This window comes from Strix uralensis, chromosome 22 (assembly GCF_047716275.1).
Source record: "Strix uralensis isolate ZFMK-TIS-50842 chromosome 22, bStrUra1, whole genome shotgun sequence".
NCBI lineage: Eukaryota > Metazoa > Chordata > Aves > Strigiformes > Strigidae > Strix > Strix uralensis.
In genome coordinates this window covers 9,023,437-9,043,695 of record NC_133993.1, presented here as the reverse complement: position 1 = coordinate 9,043,695, position 20,259 = coordinate 9,023,437, and the positions used below count along the sequence as shown (strand labels likewise).

The 20,259-nt window shown below is 58.9% G+C and overlaps 1 protein-coding gene across 1 annotated transcript; it reads left to right on the top strand.

Moving 5' to 3' along the window:
- Positions 1-4,707: 4,707 nt before the first annotated feature.
- On the top strand, positions 4,708-19,073 carry NGFR (nerve growth factor receptor). Its single transcript, XM_074892364.1, has 6 exons — positions 4,708-4,841; positions 8,404-8,545; positions 12,948-13,307; positions 14,950-15,193; positions 15,917-16,077; positions 16,153-19,073. Exons 1-6 carry the CDS (start codon positions 4,800-4,802, stop codon positions 16,452-16,454), a joined length of 1,251 nt encoding a protein of 416 aa, XP_074748465.1. The 5' UTR covers positions 4,708-4,799; the 3' UTR covers positions 16,455-19,073.
- Positions 19,074-20,259: the final 1,186 nt, after the last annotated feature.

The following is a 20,259-nucleotide window of genomic DNA, read 5'->3' as shown; positions in this document are numbered from 1 at the left end:
AAAGAAAGAAAAAAGGAAAGGGAGGGAGGCTGGGAGCCATGGGGCTGGGGATTAGCAAGTGAAAAAAGGAGTGGGGGGGGATGGAGAGAGGCATTAGGAGAAATTACAGGCATGGAAATCAAGGAGTGTAATTGAAGCCAGATTGGGACATTTTGATAGTAATGGAAATAATTGGTTTTTTGGTGAGTTTGAGGAATGCTGGATCCTTCCTACCCCGGAGCTGTGCTTTTGGGGTGCTTTGGGGTACCCCAGGTAGGTGCCCAGCAGTGATTTCACATCCACACCTCAAGGGTATCTGAGGGCCAAAACCCCAATGAAACCTCTGCTCAGGAGCCCCCAGACAGCACCAGGCTGGCCCTGTGGCCCCAATTTAGGCAGCACCCAGCCAGCCACCCACCCACATGTCCTGGAGCCCTTTGGTCGACCCCACCACATCCCCAACGCTGACAATTCATCCTTCCCCGATCCACCTGCAGCGGCGTCACTGACACCAGTGGGTTGTGTCCGTCCCAGTACCTACAAAGGACTGGGGCTGCTGTTTCACCCTGGCCCAGGCTGTGCTGGAAGGATGTCACCTCCCATCCCGAGCCAGGAGGGCAACATCTGAACCCCCTGGTTTGGGTGCCGTGGTCTGGCCAAGCCCTGTCCCCACGAGAGTAACTCCCTGCTGAGCACGGACACTGATTTTTCAGAGCACTCCCCGTTTCTCACAGGCTGCACGCACCCGGAGCACAGTACAGACAGGATGAGCAGCCACAAGCCTCGAGTAAGGGAAAAGGGGGAGGTATTAACGGCGGTCCCTCCCCAGCTGTCTAAATCAAGAGAGAAGTTTTCCCCTGAATGGTAAAATTCTGCCGGAGAGCCCGGAGCCGCCCGGCATTTACTACGCTTCATCCGGGGAAGATGCTCGGCAGTTTTTAAATTGCGGTTCAAGGTGGAGCTGATCCTCCCATCCCTCCATCACAGAGAACAAATGGGTGGTTTTGGAGCTGGCAGAGGCGCTGAGCAGAAGATGGGAGCGAGGAGCACGCCTGTGCGCCTGCTGCACGAGAGCCGACCTTGGCCTCCATCCCTAAAAGCTTTTAAGTACCTAAATCCCATCGATCGTGAGGAGAACCAGAGGCCCAAGGGCTGTCGGAGCCCTCGGCTTCCTGCTCTCCAGACGTGGCCTTGGCTCTTGCCAAGTGGCCCAAGGTGCAAATTTCTCAGCAAATCTGGCCTAGAAAGTTCAAACGAAGCCATTTTTTTCTCCTCTTTTTCCTTCTTCCATTGAAAAAATTATAATGAATTTTCTAAAAGGTGACTTATTGCCATGAATTCCTCTCCACCCTGCTAAGCCTGTCCGTCAAGGAGAGCTCCAATAGCTCCCGGTGAAGCCCCTCACTGAAGTCAGCAGCAATAACCCCGGAGCCTGATTTCCACCCCAAATTTCCTCCCTTTCTCCCTCAAAAGGGACATTTCCCAGCACAGCATGGGCAGTGCAGGGCCCCCCTCACCTTCCCCTGGAGCAGCCAGGCTCTGTCATGCACCAGGACCCATCCCCTGCTCCGAAAACCGTCCCAGCCCACGGTCACAGGAGTCCTTTTGCTCCCCTCAGGCTTTTCCTTGCAGCTTTTTATTTAAGCTCTCAGCCCTGGCCGTGAACAGCCAGGATGATATTTTCCCTATGTGTATTATTTATTCAACATTATTTATAACTTACCATTACTGCGTTACTGTCTTTGTTGTGAAAGTAATTACCTACGCTTTTTAGTATAATCAATAAAAAGTTTGAAGGCAGGAGCTCACACTGAGTGTTTAACTTGTGCTGATTCTGGGGCTCCAATGAGCCCTCGAGGGTGGTAGGAGAGGGGAAAAGCGTCTCCTGGGTTTGCTCGGACACCTCTGGCCTGTGGAAGTGGTTGGGGGAAGACCTGGATGAGCCTGAAGAGAGATAACGAGGGGGAGAGACGGTCACTCCAAGGATGCTCCATGCTCTGTCCTTGAAAGGGGCTTAATGCAATATTTCACTGAGCTGTAATTGGGCTTTTGCTAATTAAACCTTCCCTGTTTGGGGGCAAAGAGGCACGCCAGCGTGCTGCTGTCCCTCTTGCGGGCAGTGGTGCCACCCGAGTGCCAACAGCCAAGCAGCCAGGAGCCCTGTGCTGCCCCTCCGGCAGGGAAACCCCGCCGTGTGTGACCCCACCTCCAGACTGAAGGAAGGTTGGGAGCCAACAAGAAAACCCAAAGTTCCTTTTCATATTACAGCCTGGCAGCTTGCAGCCAAACCACTCACCAACCTGCTCTCAACAAGGCAAACGCAGCTCTGCCAGCGGCCCGCGCTGTGCCAGCCCCTGCGGCATCGTCCCACCATGGCAGAGCAGGACCAGCAGCATCACTGAGACCCAGTTTTGGGCCTCCTCGATGGCCATGAGCCACCCTGGGAGCATGACTGGCCACGCTCGGGCACATGGAGCTGGTTGTAGGTGGATGCAGCTTTTGGCTGACCTTAGGGGTCCCTTCTTCCATCGGCAGGCTAAAGGATGCTCCCCCAGCAAATAAACCCCTGGAGCCTTTGGTTTTAATTCCGAGAGGTGACAGCAGACTTTTAGGAGGCTCTTTGGCATTTCATGGAGTCAGGAAAGGGCCAAAAGCTTTCTGGAACAGGAAAAAAACAGCGGTGGTGGGATTTAATGAAAAGCGCTAGCAAGTCCCTTCACCAAAGGAGCCGCAGAGGGTTAGGCTGGGAGCAGAAGTTTTCACTTACCTTCGCTGGCTGCCGGCCCAGCCTCGTGCAGATGCAGCCCAGCGGAGCGGCCGTTTCTGTCTGTTGGGCTCGGCTTTACATCGCCAGTACCGGGTTTTTCCCGGGGTGACCCCCACGCTGGCGTCAGGCCGTTGTGCAGCACCTGTGCTCGGGGTGGTGGCAGGGAGGGTGGCTCGGGAACCCCGCTTGCCCCAAGCCCTGTGTCCCCGCAAGTGCATCCCGCGGTGGGAGGCCACAGCCCCAAAACTCTGCGGGGTGGATGGATTTATTGAAGGGGGCCAAGGGAAGCAGCTGGGTTTGCCACTTGCTGTGGTGGAGTGGCAAAGGCAAATTAATTGCGGGAGACCCGGGCTGCTCCCCCCGCTGTGCCCAGCCCCGCCATATGTCCGCAGGCAGCTTTGCCCGGTTTCTATTCATCAGCGTGTTAAAAAGAGAGCGGGATGCTTGGCTTATCCCTTCCCAGCCTGCCCATCCGATCTGCGGGTGGGCATCCCGCGCCCCGCCGCCCCGGGCTCAGCCTGCCTCATCCCCACCTGGCCCCGGCACGACTTTCTGGCTGGCAAACCCATCGCCATGTGGTTCGCACATGTGTTCCTGCGTCTCCGTGCCGGAGAACAAACGGCAGCTTTGGCTTCGGTCTGATTTTACTGAAAGGCAAAACCGTGATGTGAACGAAGGACTTTCCTTAACGCCCTTCCCGGCTGCCCGGCGGAGCAGCACGAGCTGGCTGGGAGCAGCTGACCCCGTGTGCCTCGAGAGGTCGATAATTTTCTTTTCAAGAGGAAATCCTGCTGAGCTGTGCTCAGCCCCGGGGCACTTTGCTGCCCAGGGAGGGAGATGTGACCCAAGGGAAGAGCCCACGGGGCTGTCAGGAGCTGGGGGGCTCAAATGGCCGTGGTGGTGGGAAAGGCTGGACCCGAGCATCACTGTGGGGAATTCCAAAAGCACCTGCAGAGCCCAGAGAGGGGAGGAAATGCCTGGCGCTGGCAGGACACGAGGCCAAATCCACTGTGCAGTGGACAAAGGCAGAGAGGGAAGGTGTTTCTCCTCCATCCTGGCTGCAGGAGCCACCCCAGGGGCCAGCGACTGTGTGTCTGGGCGTTTCCAGCTACCCTCCCTTAGCAACGCCACCAGAAAGCCCACTTCATTCTTCCAGTGAGCCCCACAAAGGGCGTTTTTGGTGCTGACACACCAAGGCGGGGCCTTGCCGGGATGAGGGACAGGCTGTGACATTCCCAACATCCATCACTGTGGGGTCTGGGCTGGGCAGGACACCAGGCAGTCACCCTGCGAGAGGCTGGAAGCGCCAGGGCAGGGGAGAGCAGCACACAGGGAGCTTTTTAGGAACTGAAGGACATCAACATGTTGGGTTTTTTACTGCCAAGGGTTGATTTACAAAGAGGAGCAGGCAGCTTTGGACACCACAGCATCACCTGTGTGCTCCCCGCTGGGGGCTCCTCCGTGTCAGGTCCTGGGGGTGTCACCAGGCAGCCGTGGGATATTGTCCCTTGTCCCAACGCAGCCAGAGGAAGTCTGGTCACCCCATCCCAGCCCTGGCCACTGACCTGCCTGGAGCCTCAATATCATTAACAAACCCACCCCGGGGACAGTGAGCGGTGGGGGGGGCTGGAGCGAGATGTGAAGGGACAGACGGACGGATGGATGTGGCTGTTTGAGGGATGGAGGAAGAAGGATGGATTGACGGACAGACAGCAGAGGAGGGTGCGTGGAGACGGATGGATGGACGAGAATAATTGAGGGGCTGGAGAGAGCTGGCTGGTCAGAGAGCAGGCGCACCCCAAAAGCGCTTTGTAGGAAGGCGGCGGGGGCTCGGGGTGCGGGGGGGGGGCTGGGCTTTGTGTGCCGGTGGAGGAGGGTGCTGGCTCGGCCGCTCGCCGTGATGCTCCGGGGGCGGAGAGGAGGAGGAGGAGGAGGAGGAGGGACTTGCAGCCCTTTTCTGGCTGCCGCCGAGGCGGCGGGCGGCAGAGGGAGGGCAGCCCCGGCCGCGCACCGGCTCTCGGGGGGGTGACCGGCCCCGCCGCCCCCGCGCACCATGGCCGGGCTCCTGCCGCTGCTGCTGCTCCTGCTCCCGGCGGTGAGTGCGGGGGTGCAGCAGCCCGGGGGGGAGCGCAGGGGGTCCGCGGGGTCCCGGGAGCACCAGCCGGGGGTGGGTCCTGGAGGCATCACCCGAGAGTATTTGGAGGGTCCCAGGGGTCCCGGGCTGGCAGATACGGAGGGTCCTCCATGGACCGGGATGAAGAGCCCCGAGGGTACGGGGCGGAAGGTCCCGGGGGTCCCCGCCGTGCGGGGCTTGAGGGTCCCGGAGGCACCGGGCAGCTGGGCTGGAGGAAGTGGGGGAAGCCGGGCAGGGGGACCCGGGGGTGCCAGGCAGAGCACTTCTGGCTGCGGAGAGAGGGGGGGTCCAAGGAGGTGGGTGGTGATGGGGGACCCCCAGGGATGGCTTGTGCAGCCCCTCTGAGCCCGCTGCACTGAGCTCTGTCATCCCTTTTACCCAGGAAAAAGGGATGACAGAGCCCTCAGTCAGCGGGGGTGGGAGGGAGGAAGCCACCCACACCCCAATGCCCTCATCTCCTGCCTTCCCACATCCCCAAAATCTCCCTTAGACCTTCCCAGCACCAAACTCGCTGCCCAAAGTGAAGGGTGAGACCCTCTTCCCGTCGTCGTCCCCCCTCTCTCCGTGAGCCCCCGGGATGGGCAGGATGGGCATGGGGGGCAAGGAGAGAGGGAAAGACCAGGAGCAGGGCAGGTGGGTGGGCACAGGGCATGGACCCACCTGGGGCAGAAACAGCGTTTTTGTCGGGGAATGATTTGACAGGGGTCCCCGAGGTTGCCTTAGGCTGCAGGACACCTTTCGGGCAGGATATTAGAGCCGGTGCTTTAGTGGTTTCGTGCAGAGACTGAGGAGGAGAGCAGTGTTTGCGGCTCCGTGCCGGGTCTCCTTCGCCTGTACACCCACGGTACCAGCCATGGGACCGGGCTGGGGATGCTTGTGGCAGCAGGCGGTGGCAGGAAGGGCAAGAGCTGTCCCAACCATATAGATTCAAATTATTTCACCTCAAGGAATTACCCATCCGCAGCAGGGCTGGGATTCAGTGACCCCCAAATCTCTGCAGCTGCCTCCCCGGGTCAGGGCTGAGCTCAGCTGTCACCAGCTGGGGCACCCACTGCCTTGGGGCTGAATTTACGCCCCAGGATTAAACCTGCCGAGCCGGTAAGGATGGAGGGTGTGCATGGGGGCAGCCCGACTGCTCTGCTGAGCCCTCACCCAGGCAGGTCCAGATGTGCACCCACAGCTGTGGCTACAGCCCTGGGGCCACCCCAAGCCCCCGGGCACCCCATGTTCGTTGCTCTTTACCTTGTGCTGCTTGGCCGGTAGCTCCGTGTGGGAAGAGGCAGAGCCCTCCCGGTCCTGCCGCGCCGAAGGTTGGCTGGACCCACAGCCCTCAGACGTGGCTTTCTCTGCTGCCCAAAGTTTGGGGATTGCTCAGAGCCGGAGGTTTGGCCTTTCCTAGACAGGGTACTCGGCCAAGAAAGGCAGAGCCCATCTGTCAGGCTCGCGGGAGGTTCGGATCCAGGCTTGCCGCTGGGCCCACCTCCAGCTGTAGCATCCCCTCCCTTCCCCGCTCCGGTGTGAAGTGATTTTCTGTGCCAGGGCTCCGGAGCTAATGGTGCTGCTCCAAACTCCCGTTTTGACTGGCTTCCTCTGAGGCCATCTCCTCAACCGGTGGTGCCTGCTAGGGCACAAAAACCCACTGACATGACTCAAAAAGCAATTAAAAGCTTACAGAGGTGTTGCTCGCACCCTCTGTCCGTGCCCCCCTCCCCGGTCCAGCTGTCAAAATGCTTTATGGTGTTAATACCTGCGGCTTTGTCAACAGGAGTTGTGTTAATAACATGCACATTTCAGCAGGCTAATGCAGACCATGTGCCCCTCTTATAAGTTTGTTAATCTTTATGGGGGTTTCAGTGCTCAAGACACAGAACTGAAAGGGAAACGCAGGCAGAGCAGCACCTGGGACTGGAAGTTGCATTTTCTACAGCATTTAGGAGCACGGAGAGGGGGAGGCACTGGCTGCTTCATGAGGAGGGGACACGTGGCTGGAGGGGTCTCGGGGTCAGCTGCTGGGGGTCCGGGTGTCACACGGAGGAAGCGGCCCAGCCGGGTCCCATCCCCGCGGGCGCACGGAGCCGCTCGCAGCTGCCTGCGGCGTGGGAGAGCTGGCTGCTGCCGGCCCCAGCTGCGCTGCCCCAGCCTTCCCAGCACTATTTATAGCCAGGCACGTTCGGCTGCTCCCCCAGCCCCGCTCACGGCTGCTGGGATGGGGTGAGCTCCAGCCAGGTTTGCTGTCAGGTCCCACGAGCCGGATCTGGCCCTCAGGAGAGGCGTGCAGCCAGCGTGCAGCAAGGCGAGCCCCTTCCTCACCCCCAAACCCATTTCCCAGCTGTTCTGTGGGGGTGCTGGGAAGCTCCCCCCTGTCCCCCCAAACCCTCCCGCCTGCCCAGCTGGGGCCCAGCGCTGGAGAGGGCTGCCAGCCCGGGCTGGCGAAGCAGCGTCAGGGAGGAGAGCACATGCTTTCAAGCGCAGGGTAATTGGAGCACTTTGTCATTCAGATGCCTATAATTGGCGCTCCATTGTCTCAGCCGGGCCGGATGCTGCCGGATGATGCACAGCGAGTTCATAACGCCGCATTGTGCAAGGAGGCGGCCAACTGGCTGACGAGGCATCCAGATGCACGGGGAGGGGGAGCTCCTCCAAGCATTTGCTGAGTTTCTTCCCCCCAAAAAATCAAGCTTAGTTGGATGGCAGAGGGATGGTCCAGCCCTGGAACACACCTGCCTGCGAGCAGAGGGAGCAAAAGGAGCCCTGGCAGAGCTCCGATCACCGTGAGCATCTCGACAGCCCTGCACCCAGGCAGAGATGCTTCCTGCACCCCACGGCCCCAGCCAAGAGGTGTTTTGGGGAGCAACCGTCCTGCAAACACACCCCGCTCCCCAGGCTGTAAAGTGTGTGTGCGGGGTGGCTCTGCCCCCACCGCTCGGGGCAGGTTTATTGCTTCCATATGTGACAACAGGTTTTATCAGCAGATACACTTACTTCCATTAGACAGTAATGGTGCTGAAGCTCTCAATGCTCCCTTCAAAGTCTTCATTTCCACCGCGGGGTCTGATTTCTGATCCCCACATACAGCAAGAGCGCTGTGCAGAGCTGCCAGCCCACCTCTCCAAACCGTCCATCGTGGCAGGCAGTGCCCTGACTTCCCCCAGGCTGGGAAGGGCTGAGCCCATCAGGATGGCAAAGCATCCTTGAAGATGGTGAGAGACAAGAACAAACAATGTTGTAACTGCGGAAAAGCCCACATTCCCCCCAAATACCCACCAGCCCAGACCGTGGATACATGGGCTTTCCTGACTTCCCTCCAGCAGCAGCACTTGGCAGGGGCTTTCCTGATGAGCGAGTTTTGCATTGGAAAGTCATTTCTCCCAAGACCTGTATTTAATTTGAGTCCCTTTTAGTGCCAACATGGGATGTCCACCCCAGAGCAGGACCCTACATGGGTGCAATGCATTTCTCTGCCTGCCCTTTCAGGGAGGGTCCCATAACAAGGGTCACCTCCTGGCTTTGTTTTCTCCCCCAGGGACCTACCTGGGGCTCCAAGGACAAGTGCTTCACCAAGATGTACACGACAAGCGGGGAGTGCTGCAAAGCCTGCAACCTGGGCGAGGGGGTGGTGCAGCCCTGTGGGGTCAACCAGACCGTCTGCGAGCCCTGCCTGGACAGTGAGTACCCACTCCCCTCTGCAGAGGGCCACACAGGGCCTGGGGGGGCTTTGGGGACCATGGGCATTAACAAGTACTTGGGTTTCCCCAAGCACATCCTCTTTATCTCCTGGAAGCGTTGCTTGGGCACAATTTGTGCTGTTTGCTTCCATCTTTCTGCACACACCCTTGTGGAGATCAGCTCCACCCCAGGCACAGTCTTCCCAGGCCACCCAACTGCACCGACATCGGGGTTACTTCCAGCATCTCCCAAAGCATCTGCCCTGCAAATCCCAGCCACGAATGCAGCATCTCCCCATTTTAGGACCTGTTGGTACCAGACACCGTTGCAGATCCCCCTTCCAGCACTGTTCCCCTCCCTGGCTACAGGCTCATGATCAGTATTCACCTCCAAAAAATTCCCCTCCCAACACCAACTGCACATCGGTCTCTGATCCAGACACAGGGATGTCTCCCAATGAGCCACCTCTATTTTTTTTTTTTTTTTTTAAGCCTTGTAAAGACTGCAAAATTAAAGCAAGTTTGAGAGGGGAGAAGCAAACCACATAGGTCCCCAAGAGAGAGGGGAACAGTTTTCTCCTGGCCAACTCCAGGCACATTGCCTATGTCAAATGCTTCATAAATGTCGGTCAGAGATGTGTGCTGGAGACCTGCTTAAATGCTTACAGATGAAGTGGTCCAACTATTACTGTTTAAACAATGCCATGATAGGCATAAGCAATCTGCCCTTCAAATTTACTGCTGCAAACCCTTTGAAGGCCCGAGGACAAGTATTTGTAGGAAAAGCTGTGCCAGCCAAGCCCAGATTGCTCCAGGGATGTGATTTGAGAGGGGGAAGGAAAAGAGTGTGGCTGTGGGGGAGCAAAGAGGAGGTAAAGTCTAGAGCGAGGTGGCGGGGGGAGAAGCAGCGTAAGCAGAGCAAGCACGGAGCAGGGGACGGAGCAGCAGCAGGGCAGTGCTAAAAATACCTCTGCTTTCCTGCAAAATCGATGAACAGCACTTACCCTCCCTGTGCCTGGCTGCAGGGGCTGAATCCCCCCAGCTGCAACCTTGGGGCTGCTGCACAGGATAACACCGCCAGGCACGGTGGGCTCGCTCCCTCCCGGGCTGTAACAGGCTCAGCCCCATCTTGCTGCAAGGTGCCATCCATCCCCCTGAGCCCCTCCTGCAGGGACCCTGCCTGGGGTGGGAGGCTCCAGCTCCTGGGTGTGCAGGACTGTAAATCCAGAGGGTCACTTTGCATTCCTGGGGATGCTCAGATGAACCCATTTCCCTTTACCTGCACTTCCAGGCTGGCAGATGACTTGTCTCCCCAATTCCTTTTTGGAAACTGAAGGGATAAAGGGAATTTCACCCTCCCTGGAGGACAGGGGGTGTGGAGGTTACGGAGAGACCAGGACTGTGACCTCAGTGCGGTGCTGGAAGTCTGTGTATCAGCTGGGGTGAGGGTTCAAGTGCTACTGCTCTAGTTTACATCCCAGCCCCACATCACCCCAGGCCAGGCGTTTGCATTTGTGCAGGGAGATTAATATCAGGCAGCAGCTCTGCTGGGTCGGGGAGCTGAGCTGCAAAGCACCAGGACAAAAGGGAATGGGCCCTTCCTCCATCCCTGCAGGATGAGAGCAGCCAGGAACGACCTGCAGCCCCAAGGCCTCCCAGCATCGCACCCAGACCGAGAGCAAAACCCCAGAGCAGTGCTTTGTGCCCTGCTTAGCTTTGCTGTTGATGGACCAGAAAGGCCAAGAGCTCCTGGCCTCCGGGCAGCTGCCAGTCCCCCTCTCCATGCCCCAGTTTCCCCACACCCCTTCATCTGCATCCCAGCAACTCCCAGCCTCACCACCCCTTGCTTAGGAATATCTACTGCATGGGATCCCCCTCACTTACCCAACTGCACAGCAGCGTGGGGTACACCTCAGGGCAGGATCAGGCCCCTATCACTCCAAAAAGAAGCAGAACTAAGGGGGAACACACCCCCCTCAACTACCTCAAAGAGGGAAGCAACAGACAAACTGAAGAGCCATAACCAAGACAAATCCCCTACAAACCCTCCTGCTTTATACCCCAGCCCTGCCCCAGCTGTAGCCTTTTTATTCTTTCATTAACAGCAGCACGGACTAATCTCCAGAAGCTCGTCAGCTGGGAGCTGCTGGGTGGGGGTGGCCATGGGGTGACTTATGGGTGCAGGTACTGCAAAGGGGCAAACATTCCCTCAGCTCTCCTGTGGGTCGAGAGTGGGATTTTGGGGTGGGGAGAAAAAGAGACCTACAAACCCCATCATCAGCCCTCACCGGGATGGGGAGAGGGTCCTTCTGGACCTGGGCTCATGCTGGATCCTGCTGCCGTGGGTGCTGGGCAGGCGCAGGCAGCCCCGGTCCCGGCAAAGCGCCCTGCCTGCCAAGGGTGAGCCGCTGGGGAGGAATGTGGGCACAGCCCTGGGCCGCCGAGATCCCCACCTCCACCCCAGGCTGCCTCCGAGCTCTCACCTTGGATGTCTTCCTGATTCACCAGCCAAATTATTTTGCAAAAATTTGCTACAACCAAAGCGCCACCCCTGCCAAAGCCAGCGGATGCGGGGGAGCTGGAGGAGAGGGTCCCTGCATTAGCCCAAATGGCCACTTGCTTGTTTTTTATTATAATTTTCCTTCTCCCCTCCTCCTCTTGCCAGCCACCCCTGATTGCTGCCTCATGATTTATTTATCCCCTTCGCCAGCCTCCATCGCCGCGGGCGGGAGGGAGGGGGCCCTGTTTGAATCTCAGCTGTAATTGCTCAGCTCAGATACCTTGCTGCCACTGAAAATGTGCCCACTCAGCCGTATGCCTTTCCTGGCCACTTCCCCGCTCTAATGGTGCCTATCAATAATTCAGAATAATGCAAAGGATGAGCCCAGGTTAATGGGAGCTGTGCATGCCGGCGGTCGACCCGGTGCTGCACTGGCTCTGCTCACTCAGCTGGGCAGTGGGGCAGGGGCTGCTTGGCCACCCCGGGACAGAGCCAAGGCAGTGGCTCAGGGCAAGCAGCAGCGGAGCAGGTTCATCCCCAGGGTCCTGCAGTTGCAGGGAGGGCACAGGGCCGTCCCTGAGAGAGGAGCAGGACCCCCAGACACAGGCACGGGGAGGGGGAAGGTGTTGGGGGGGTGGCAATGTCACGGCTGTCACTGCTCAGGGTTTGCTGTGGTTGAGCCATGGTGGGAAAGCAGCCACAGCCTGGGATGGCACCTCCACCCCCCTCCTCCTGCGCAGGAGGTGCTAAATCTGCCCACCACCAGGGTCTTGGGGCTCTTCTTTCCCCTCTATCTTGAAAACAGCCAAAAATGAAGCACCAGAACAGCTCTGCCCTGAGCCTGTCCATGGCTCGGTCTCTTCTTGGCCACCCAGGGAGGCTGGAGGTCACTGAGGGTGGGAATTGCCATCTCCCACGGTCATCCTCGGGAGACAGGCAGGTAATTAAAGATTAGCATGTGGCTGGATTCCTTCCCGAGGAGCAGGGCTAGCAGGGGGATTGTGGTTGAGCTCCTCAACACCTTCTCCATCAAGGAGGCTGGACTTTCCCCCGGCATTTCGGACAAGGGAAGGCGGGGTGTTGCAGTAGCACGGGCTGTGGCGGGATCAGTGGGAGGCAGCCAACGCAGGGACAGCAGCTGTGCCCTCCAGGATGGGAGCTGACCCGTCTTCCCGGGTTAAAAATATCTTCAAACACCTTTGGGAGCGGGCAGGAGGAGGGAGGGAGCGTGGGGGCGGCTTGCCGGGCTGCGGGAGGATTGATTTCCCTGGCAGAGTCAGTCCTGCAGGATGAAACCAGAGAGCAAGAAGCCCCAGGGTCAGAGGAGAGTCAGCAATTAGTGTTGTAACCTCCTGTTCGCATCACGCCCCACGCTGGGGACACGTGGCCGAGGAGGGGGGCACAGGGTGGTGATGCCCTGAGGGACCCCCCGGGCAGGATGTGGAGGAGAATGCATTTGGGATGCTGGGGAGCATAGATGGCTGTAGGATGCCCACGGGGACCATCCAGAGGTCAAAAATGGGGCTGGTGCTCCGGCCGGGAGCAGGGATAATTGTGTGGGGACACAGGCACTGAGCACTGGGATGGGCACGTCGAGGGCAGCATCCAGGAATTGCTCCAGAAAGGGGGTAGCTGTAAATGGGAAGTGTAGGCTTGTGGGTTGGGGGATACTTGGTGGTGTTGGGGGGCTGCAGAGGGGGGGACACCTCTCCCTCTGGCCTGGAGGAGGGGAAAAATGGTGAAAGGAGAGATGGTCCCAGCCAGCAGCCACTGCACAAGCCCATCTCCCTGGCCCGGCAGCATTTGGGGATGGGACAAAGCCAGCGCCAGGGAGCAAAGTGGCCACAGGGACAAGGACATCATGCTGGGAACCTGCTCACCTCACCCTCTGTCCCCTGCCAGGCGTCACCTACTCGGACACGGTGAGCGCCACGGAGCCGTGCAAGCCCTGCACGCAGTGCGTGGGGCTGCAGAGCATGTCTGCGCCCTGCGTGGAGTCCGACGACGCCGTCTGCCGCTGCGCCTACGGCTACTACCAGGACGAGCTGAGCGGGAGCTGCAAGGAGTGCCGGGTGTGCGAGGTGGGCTTCGGCCTCATGTTCCCCTGCCAGGACTCGCAGGACACGGTCTGCGAGGAGTGTCCCGAGGGCACCTTCTCCAGTGAAGCCAACTTCGTGGACCCCTGCCTGCCCTGCACCACCTGCGAGGAGAATGAAGTGATGGTGAAGGAGTGCACGGCCATCTCGGATGCCGAATGCAGAGGTAACGCTGTTTTTTTCATGGAGAGCCGTTGCAGAGGGGAGAGGGGGTTTGCCGAGTCTCCTGTAGCACTCCCTGCCTCAGTTTTCCTTTGCACCACAGCCAGGGCATGTCCCTGGGTTTGGAGGAGAGGACCCCGGTGTCCAGTGGAGACCCCCAGCCCTCGGACATTGCAGAATACAGCTTCCTGAGCCCTCATCTCCCTGGCAAATGTCCAGCCCCAGGGTCTGCCCAGCCCTTTCCAGGGGCTTCCTGGGCAGGAGGCTGCTGTGGGTGCAGACACTCTGCTGGGTGGCTTTTGGAACAGCAAGCAGAGCCAAGAGGTTCACCAGTCTCAGATGCCACGCTCGCCGCTGCCTTAGCCTTCATCAGGAGGGAACTTGGCAGCTGATGGGTTTCTGATGGGAATTAACTGCCCTGAAGAGCCAGGGGACAGCCCAGGAGGGTTTGGTGCCCAAGGGAAGGGGGAGAGCATCACTCACGGGCAGCTGTGCCAGCCCGTACCCTGCTGCCATGCACAGCCCCCCAGGGCTGCTTCGGCTGGGGACACCCCGGTTGCTTCTTGGCAGCAGCAGCGCGATTCCCTGCCCCAAACCCGACTGGGGAGAAAAGAGCTTTGTCCCAGGCGCCGCTGATTCACAGCACGGGGGCAGCCAGCGTAGCTCCCTTGAAAGGGTTGAGTAAATGGAGCCATAAGTCAAGGAGCACAGGGCCAGCTTTGTTAGCTGGCAGCGGGGCCCTGCTGTAAATGGCCACGGCGGCCACCAAAGTGCCGCTCCAAAAGGGCAGCAGGGTCCAGCTGGAGGGCCGGCGAAGTGAGGTGCCAGCAACCTGCTGTGGCACCCGCTTGGTCCTATGGACCCTGGAGAGGGGCCGGGGGGGGTTGGGAGGGAGCCGGCACCCAAGGGAGGGGATGGGGCAGCTGCAGGTGAGAGCGTTTCCCTGGGGCAAGACAAGACGGATCCAGTCGCTCGGCGGGACACGCCTGGGTGCGGCAGGAACGGGGTCACTCCCAAACAGGGCCGGGCTGGTGGGGTGCAGGGCTACAGGCAGGGGCCGGGAAAGGGGCAAATCCAGGCTCTGGTGGTGCTGGCAGCGGATGAGCCCGGCTCCGTGCGAGCTGTGGAGGCAGCTGGGTTGCCTTACACAGGTGTAAGGTGGAGGGGAGGCAGCTGGAGCTGCTTCCCTGGGCTTCGGTACCAGCGATGGGAGCCCAGGGCTCAGTTTGCAGCTTGCACATGGTGGGAAGAGCTGCAGGACTTGAGCAAACCGAACGCTGGGAAAGAAGAGCTTTCAAAGTCATGTCTGTGTCCAGCCACAACCGGGCACCATCAGCCATTCAGGGCAGGGGACAGCTCCACCTTGTCCTGGGGACCAGGGACACTGGTGCTACCTGGGGCCAGGGAACATGGTGGTTTCACAGAATCATCTTGGTTGGAAAAAGACCTTGAAGATCATATAGTCCAATCATTAACCTCACACTGACCGTAAGGCCAAGTCTGGGGACAAGGGGATGGGGCAGAGCTGGCACCTCTGGAAGAAGATCCCTGCAGAGATCATTGTCCCTTCAACAATTCACCCACCACAAGGCATGGCTGGCTGTGTGACTAATTATTCTCATTTTTTTTCTCCTCCTGCCTGGCAGACCTGCACCCTCGCTGGACAACACACACGCCATCCCTGGGAGGCTCCGACAGCCCTGAGCCAATCACCAGGGACCCCTTCAACACTGAAGTGATGCCCAGCACCCTGGCAGACACCGTCACCACCATCATGGGCAGCTCGCAGCCCGTTGTCAGCCGCGGCACGGCCGACAACCTCATCCCTGTCTACTGCTCCATCCTGGCAGCCGTGGTGGTGGGGCTGGTGGCCTACATCGCTTTCAAAAGGTAGAGGACCATGGCAGCACCGTGGGGTCATGGCAGAGGATTTGGGTAGTAGGAAGCAGGCTGTGTCCCCCTCCTTGGAGGTCCCGCTGTCACCAGCAAGGGAGGGAGGGGACCAGGCTGGGTGGGTAGGAGGTGGATTTCCAAAAATGCATGAGAAATCAGGCAGTTGAAGGGTGAAAGGAAGATGGCAGCAGGGTGGGGGTGCAGGGTGGGGGAGCCCTCATTGCAACCTGCCCCCCGCCTGGCTCCTCCTTGTTCTGGCACGCTGCGGGCAGCCGTCACGGCCGATCATGCTCAGCAGCTCATCCCTGGTGTGCTGGGTTTGCATCTGCCTGGGCAAGCCAGGGCTGGCTCAGCAGCTCCCCAGCACCCTGGGCTGGAGGCACCCTGGGGGTGGGGGGAGACCCACAGGCAGGGGGGGACCCACAGGCAGCCCCGGGACTCTGGTGTGCTCTGGCAGCACAGCCACATTTTTGCAGCAGATCCACGCAGAAGGAAGCCCTGCCCTGATCCCTCGCGAAGCTCAGGAGCTCAGCACTCGCTTGGCAGCTGTAAATGACAGTTTAAACCAATCCAGCACCATCCTGGAGAGGTTTGAGGCTGCAGGAGAAACACTTCTCCCTGGGAGAAGTGGTCCTAAGAAAGGGTGACAAAGCAACAAATGTGCTCCCTGCCTGGGGGATGTCACCGCCGGCTGTCACCTCCCTGCACCTCTCCCTGCAGGTGGAACAACTGCAAACAGAACAAGCAAGGGGCCAACAACCGCCCGGTGAACCAGACGCCTTCGCCGGAGGGGGAGAAGCTGCACAGCGACAGCGGCATCTCGGTGGACAGCCAGAGCCTGCACGACCAGCAGCCGCCCAGCCAGAGCACCCAGGGGCCAGGTAGGGCGAAGTGGGGGCTACAGGGTGGGCAAGGGCACTCCAGGGATGGGCTTAACGCTCCTTCATCCTTCCCAGCCCCCAAAGGAGATGGGAACCTCTACACCAACCTGCCACCCAGCAAGCAGGAGGAGGTGGAGAAGCTGCTGGGCAGCTCTGTGGAGGAGACGTGGAGGCAGCTGGCTGAGGAGCTGGGCTACAAAGAGGATCTCATAGACTCCTTCACCCGGGAGGAATCGCCTGCCCGGGCTCTCCTGGCCGACTGGTCCTCCAAGGAGACGGCCACCCTCGACGCCCTGCTCACTGCCCTGCGCAAGATCCAGCGCGGGGACATCGCCGAGAGCTTGTACAGCGAGTCCACCGCCACCTCCCCTGTCTGAAGGGTGGCCCGGGGCAGCCCCGTGGGGTCCCCTTCCCCCTTCTTCCCTTTGCCTCTCCCCTCCCTGGCACCAAGAGCCCCGGAGGGGAGGGTGGGAAGGAAGTGGGGGCTCCCCGGGCCCCCCCAATTTACAGTCCTATATGCACTGAGCTCCTGTTTTCGGTATCGCCCCCTCCCAACGCCAACTCCCCCCGGCAGCCCGTAAGCAGGTCGGGTGTTGAGACTCAACACCCAAAGCCCATCTGCTGCCGGGGCATCCTCTGCAGCCCCGTGAGGCTGGACAGATGGACACAGAAATGAGCACCGCGCTCTCAGCCCTCTCTCCCCTTCCAGCCCTTCTCCTTCCTCCTTGGGGCTCCAGTTCTCCTCTTCCTCCTGCCCTTCCTCCTTGGCCCACCCTGCCTCTATCTCCTGCTCCCCTCTAATGCCCTGAAATCCAGCTGCTTTCCCCAAACCGCAGGTGAAGGGCAGGGCTGGGCTGGGCATGAAGAGCACTGGAGCTGCTGTACCAGGATTTGGGGAGGGGGCTGGTCCTACGGCCAGGCCGTGCCATGACAAGTGGGCTGGGGGAAAGGACTTGGCTTCCAGCAGCTCAACCTACACTGTGAAATTTGGGGGGCGCAGCCCCTGCACACGCTCCCCAGGGCTGCCAGCGTTTGGTCTCAATGAGGAGCAGCCGGGACCACCCGAACATTGAGGACCAGACGTCTGGGTGCCACGACCTCCCTTGCCAGTGCCCAGCTCACCTGGGGATGCTGGAGCTACACAGGGGGGACACTGAAGGTCTAAAGGGCTGAAAAAGTGCCTGCCCGCAGTGGGGACATGACAAAAGGGCTCTGCTCATCCTTCCCCTGGCACCAGCCCCGGCATCCCCACCCTGCATCGACCCAGGAGCAAAGCCACCCTGACACCATTGCACTGTCCCTGCTCGCCTGCAGACCCGGCCGGGGCTGGTGGTCCCGACCCCCTGCTTGTAAGGGCTCCTTCTCCTCCAGCACTGTGAAGGGTGGCTCAGAAATGCCCCTGCCTGCTCCCCCGTGGGTCCTTCACCTCCGTCCGGGCGCACAGCGGGTGCTGCCCACCCTCGGTGCACCAACTGCCTCCCCAGGGCACCCTTGGGTGGCCCCAACACCTCCCTCTGCCAGGACCCCACTGCAGCCCCGGGGAAAGGGACATCACTCACCGCCTCTATGCCTCCAGAGCTATAAGTGCATTTTCTTGGCATATCAACTCCCCGCCCAGCACCCAGCTCACTCATGGGTGATGCTGGAGAGCAGCCGCTGGGTGGGTGAGCACCCTGTTCCCCCCACGAGCTGCCACCGAGCAGCCGGGGTGGTCCTGGGGGATGTCCCCAGCCCAGCTACTGCTTTGATGTCTCACTCGCCTGGAGCATCACAAGTTTTTTGCAGAGGAAGGACTGCAAGGCGAGCTGGTGCATGGCACCAGTGCCGGTACGTCTGCGCTTACAGACTCCCCCTTCACCTCTGGATTCAGCCAGAAACTCTTTCCTGAAGGCAGAAGGTGATTTTCCTCCCCTCCTTAAGGAGATAAGCAAGACTTGTAAATAATATCATGTTGTTTTACTAACTGCTTGATGTTTCTACGTGTGACACGGGGTGATGGCGCCCGCCCTGGCTCCTCTGCTCTTCCTCACAGCCTTTCCGCCTGCAAGGCGAGCCTTCATTTTGCAGCCCAAGCCTTTGGTCCCACCTCGTTTCTGGCCTTAAAGACTCAATGGGGAAGCAGGGAAACATGTACACCCCAAAAATCACTGCAGCAGGTCCATGAGAAACTTGGGAACATGGAAGGATGTGGCTGCTCCCGGCAGAGTTGCCGGGTGTCAGGAGGGAGAGCTCAGCGCTTGCCGAGGGATTGGAGCCTGCGTCAACAGGATTTGAGCACCCAGGTCCTTCAAAATCTTTTGGGAATTTTGCCCCATGTGCTTTGGGTGATAAAGCAGGACAGGCTGAATCTGGATCTCCAGGATGGGATATTCGATGCCTCCTGCCCTCGTGCAGCAAAAGAGCAAAGATCCCTTTGGAGAAACAACCCCTGTGACACTGGCCGCTGGCTGCCCATGCCAAACCCGTTGGTTAGAAACACTTGGCCCTGACAGGGCTGTGAGTCCCACGTCTGAGTGTCAAACCTCTCCCGTCACTAAAATCCAAGGAAACTGCCCCAAATTTGCAACCCCACTTGCAGTGGACGACTCTGGCTCGCAAACCCCCGCCTGGGGTGCCAGCTCCTGCCAGACCAAGCCATCCACAGGGATGCTTTTGGATGAATTTAAATGTTGGTTATCGTCAGGTTCTTTCCATCAATCCCTTTTTTTGGTGAAGTGACTCAAATATGAACTGAGGGCAACTGGAATAAAGTGCCCAGATCAAAAGCAAAATAAACTGCCCGATTCAGTCTGACAAGCCAACCTGGCCATACCTTGCCAGCTGGAAATTTATTTTCTTCAGGACAATATTGCCATGGTCTCAGGTTTCAATTGCCATAGTAAAGGGATTTCCTCAGGGCTGAGGAAACTGAGACAAACTCAGCATCCAAAGAGAAGCCGGGGGATGCCTCAAATCCCTGGTTGCAGGAAATAAATAAAACAAACAAAAAAAAAAAACCAGGAGGGAAAACCAAGCCAAAGTTAGTGCTCGTCGGTACGTTTTGTGTCCTTTTCTAATGTTTCTGTTGTACAAAGAACGTGTGTTTCTCCACTCACCCCTCTGTAATACCAGTGCCGATTCATTAGGAAGTTTTACGGTGAAGAAATAGCCATCGTAGAAGGAGTTTGGGGGGTTTGTGGGTGGGGTGTGAGCAGCATGAGGGGGGGGGGGGGCGATGCACGGCGGGTAGCAGGCCGCTGCGCCGGCCGGGTGGGTAGCTGTCCTTGTGTATCCATCGGATGCCAATAAAGAGCATCACTACGTTGGTGTGCTGCTTGTTTCCCCCCCCCCCAAGAACTGAGGTTTGTGAATCCATGATAGGAAAGGTCACCTCAAAGCCTTCAAGGGTGGGTTTTTTTTTTTCTTCTTTCTTCCCCGTCCTCCTACTTTAACCTTATAAACAGCAGGAATGTAAAGTTTAATCTTATCTGATGGAGGAGGATTTCTTGGGAGAGGAGACTCGGATCTCAGCCAGAAATGTGGCGTTGGGAGCTTTGCACGACTTATCCAGATTTGTACAACAGCTTCCTACGGTGCTGGGCAGCATCCCCATGCTCTTGCCCCGCTCCCTGGGATGGCACTGCAGGAGAGACCTTCAACGTTGGGGAAAAAAATGTAGAAAAAGAGAGTAGCTTCTTCCTCCTGCCCCTCCGAGTTACTTCAGCTGCTGTAAAAGAGCATTAAAAGGCTTAAGTCCACTTATTTTGAAGCATTTGCTGCTCTGGGCTCAAGGTGCTGATTTCTGCATCCCAGTGCTATTTGCAATGCTGCCCTCAGCACCCCAAAGTGCAGGAGCAGCCTCCCGAGACCCTACATAAAACCCCCAGACCCAGGGAGATTTATTTGGGTAGTGGTAGGTTTTCACAACAAGTCCAGGAAGGGCTTGGAGGGCTCAGCTCTGGGTGGGAAAAGGGATACAGGGTGCATTTGTGATGCTAAACACTCACACCACGGCCCTTGGGCAACCAAATTAGGGGGAAAACTGCCAGGCACGGTGACAGGTAAAACTTCCCCCAAACAAGAGGTTGGGTCTTGCCCCAAAGAGCTTCCGATGGCTCCTAGGAGGGTGCGTGTCCCCAGCGAACGTGGGACACATGGGTGAGGGCGGTTGGGACCTCACGGGGCTGGCGTTGGAGCTGCTTC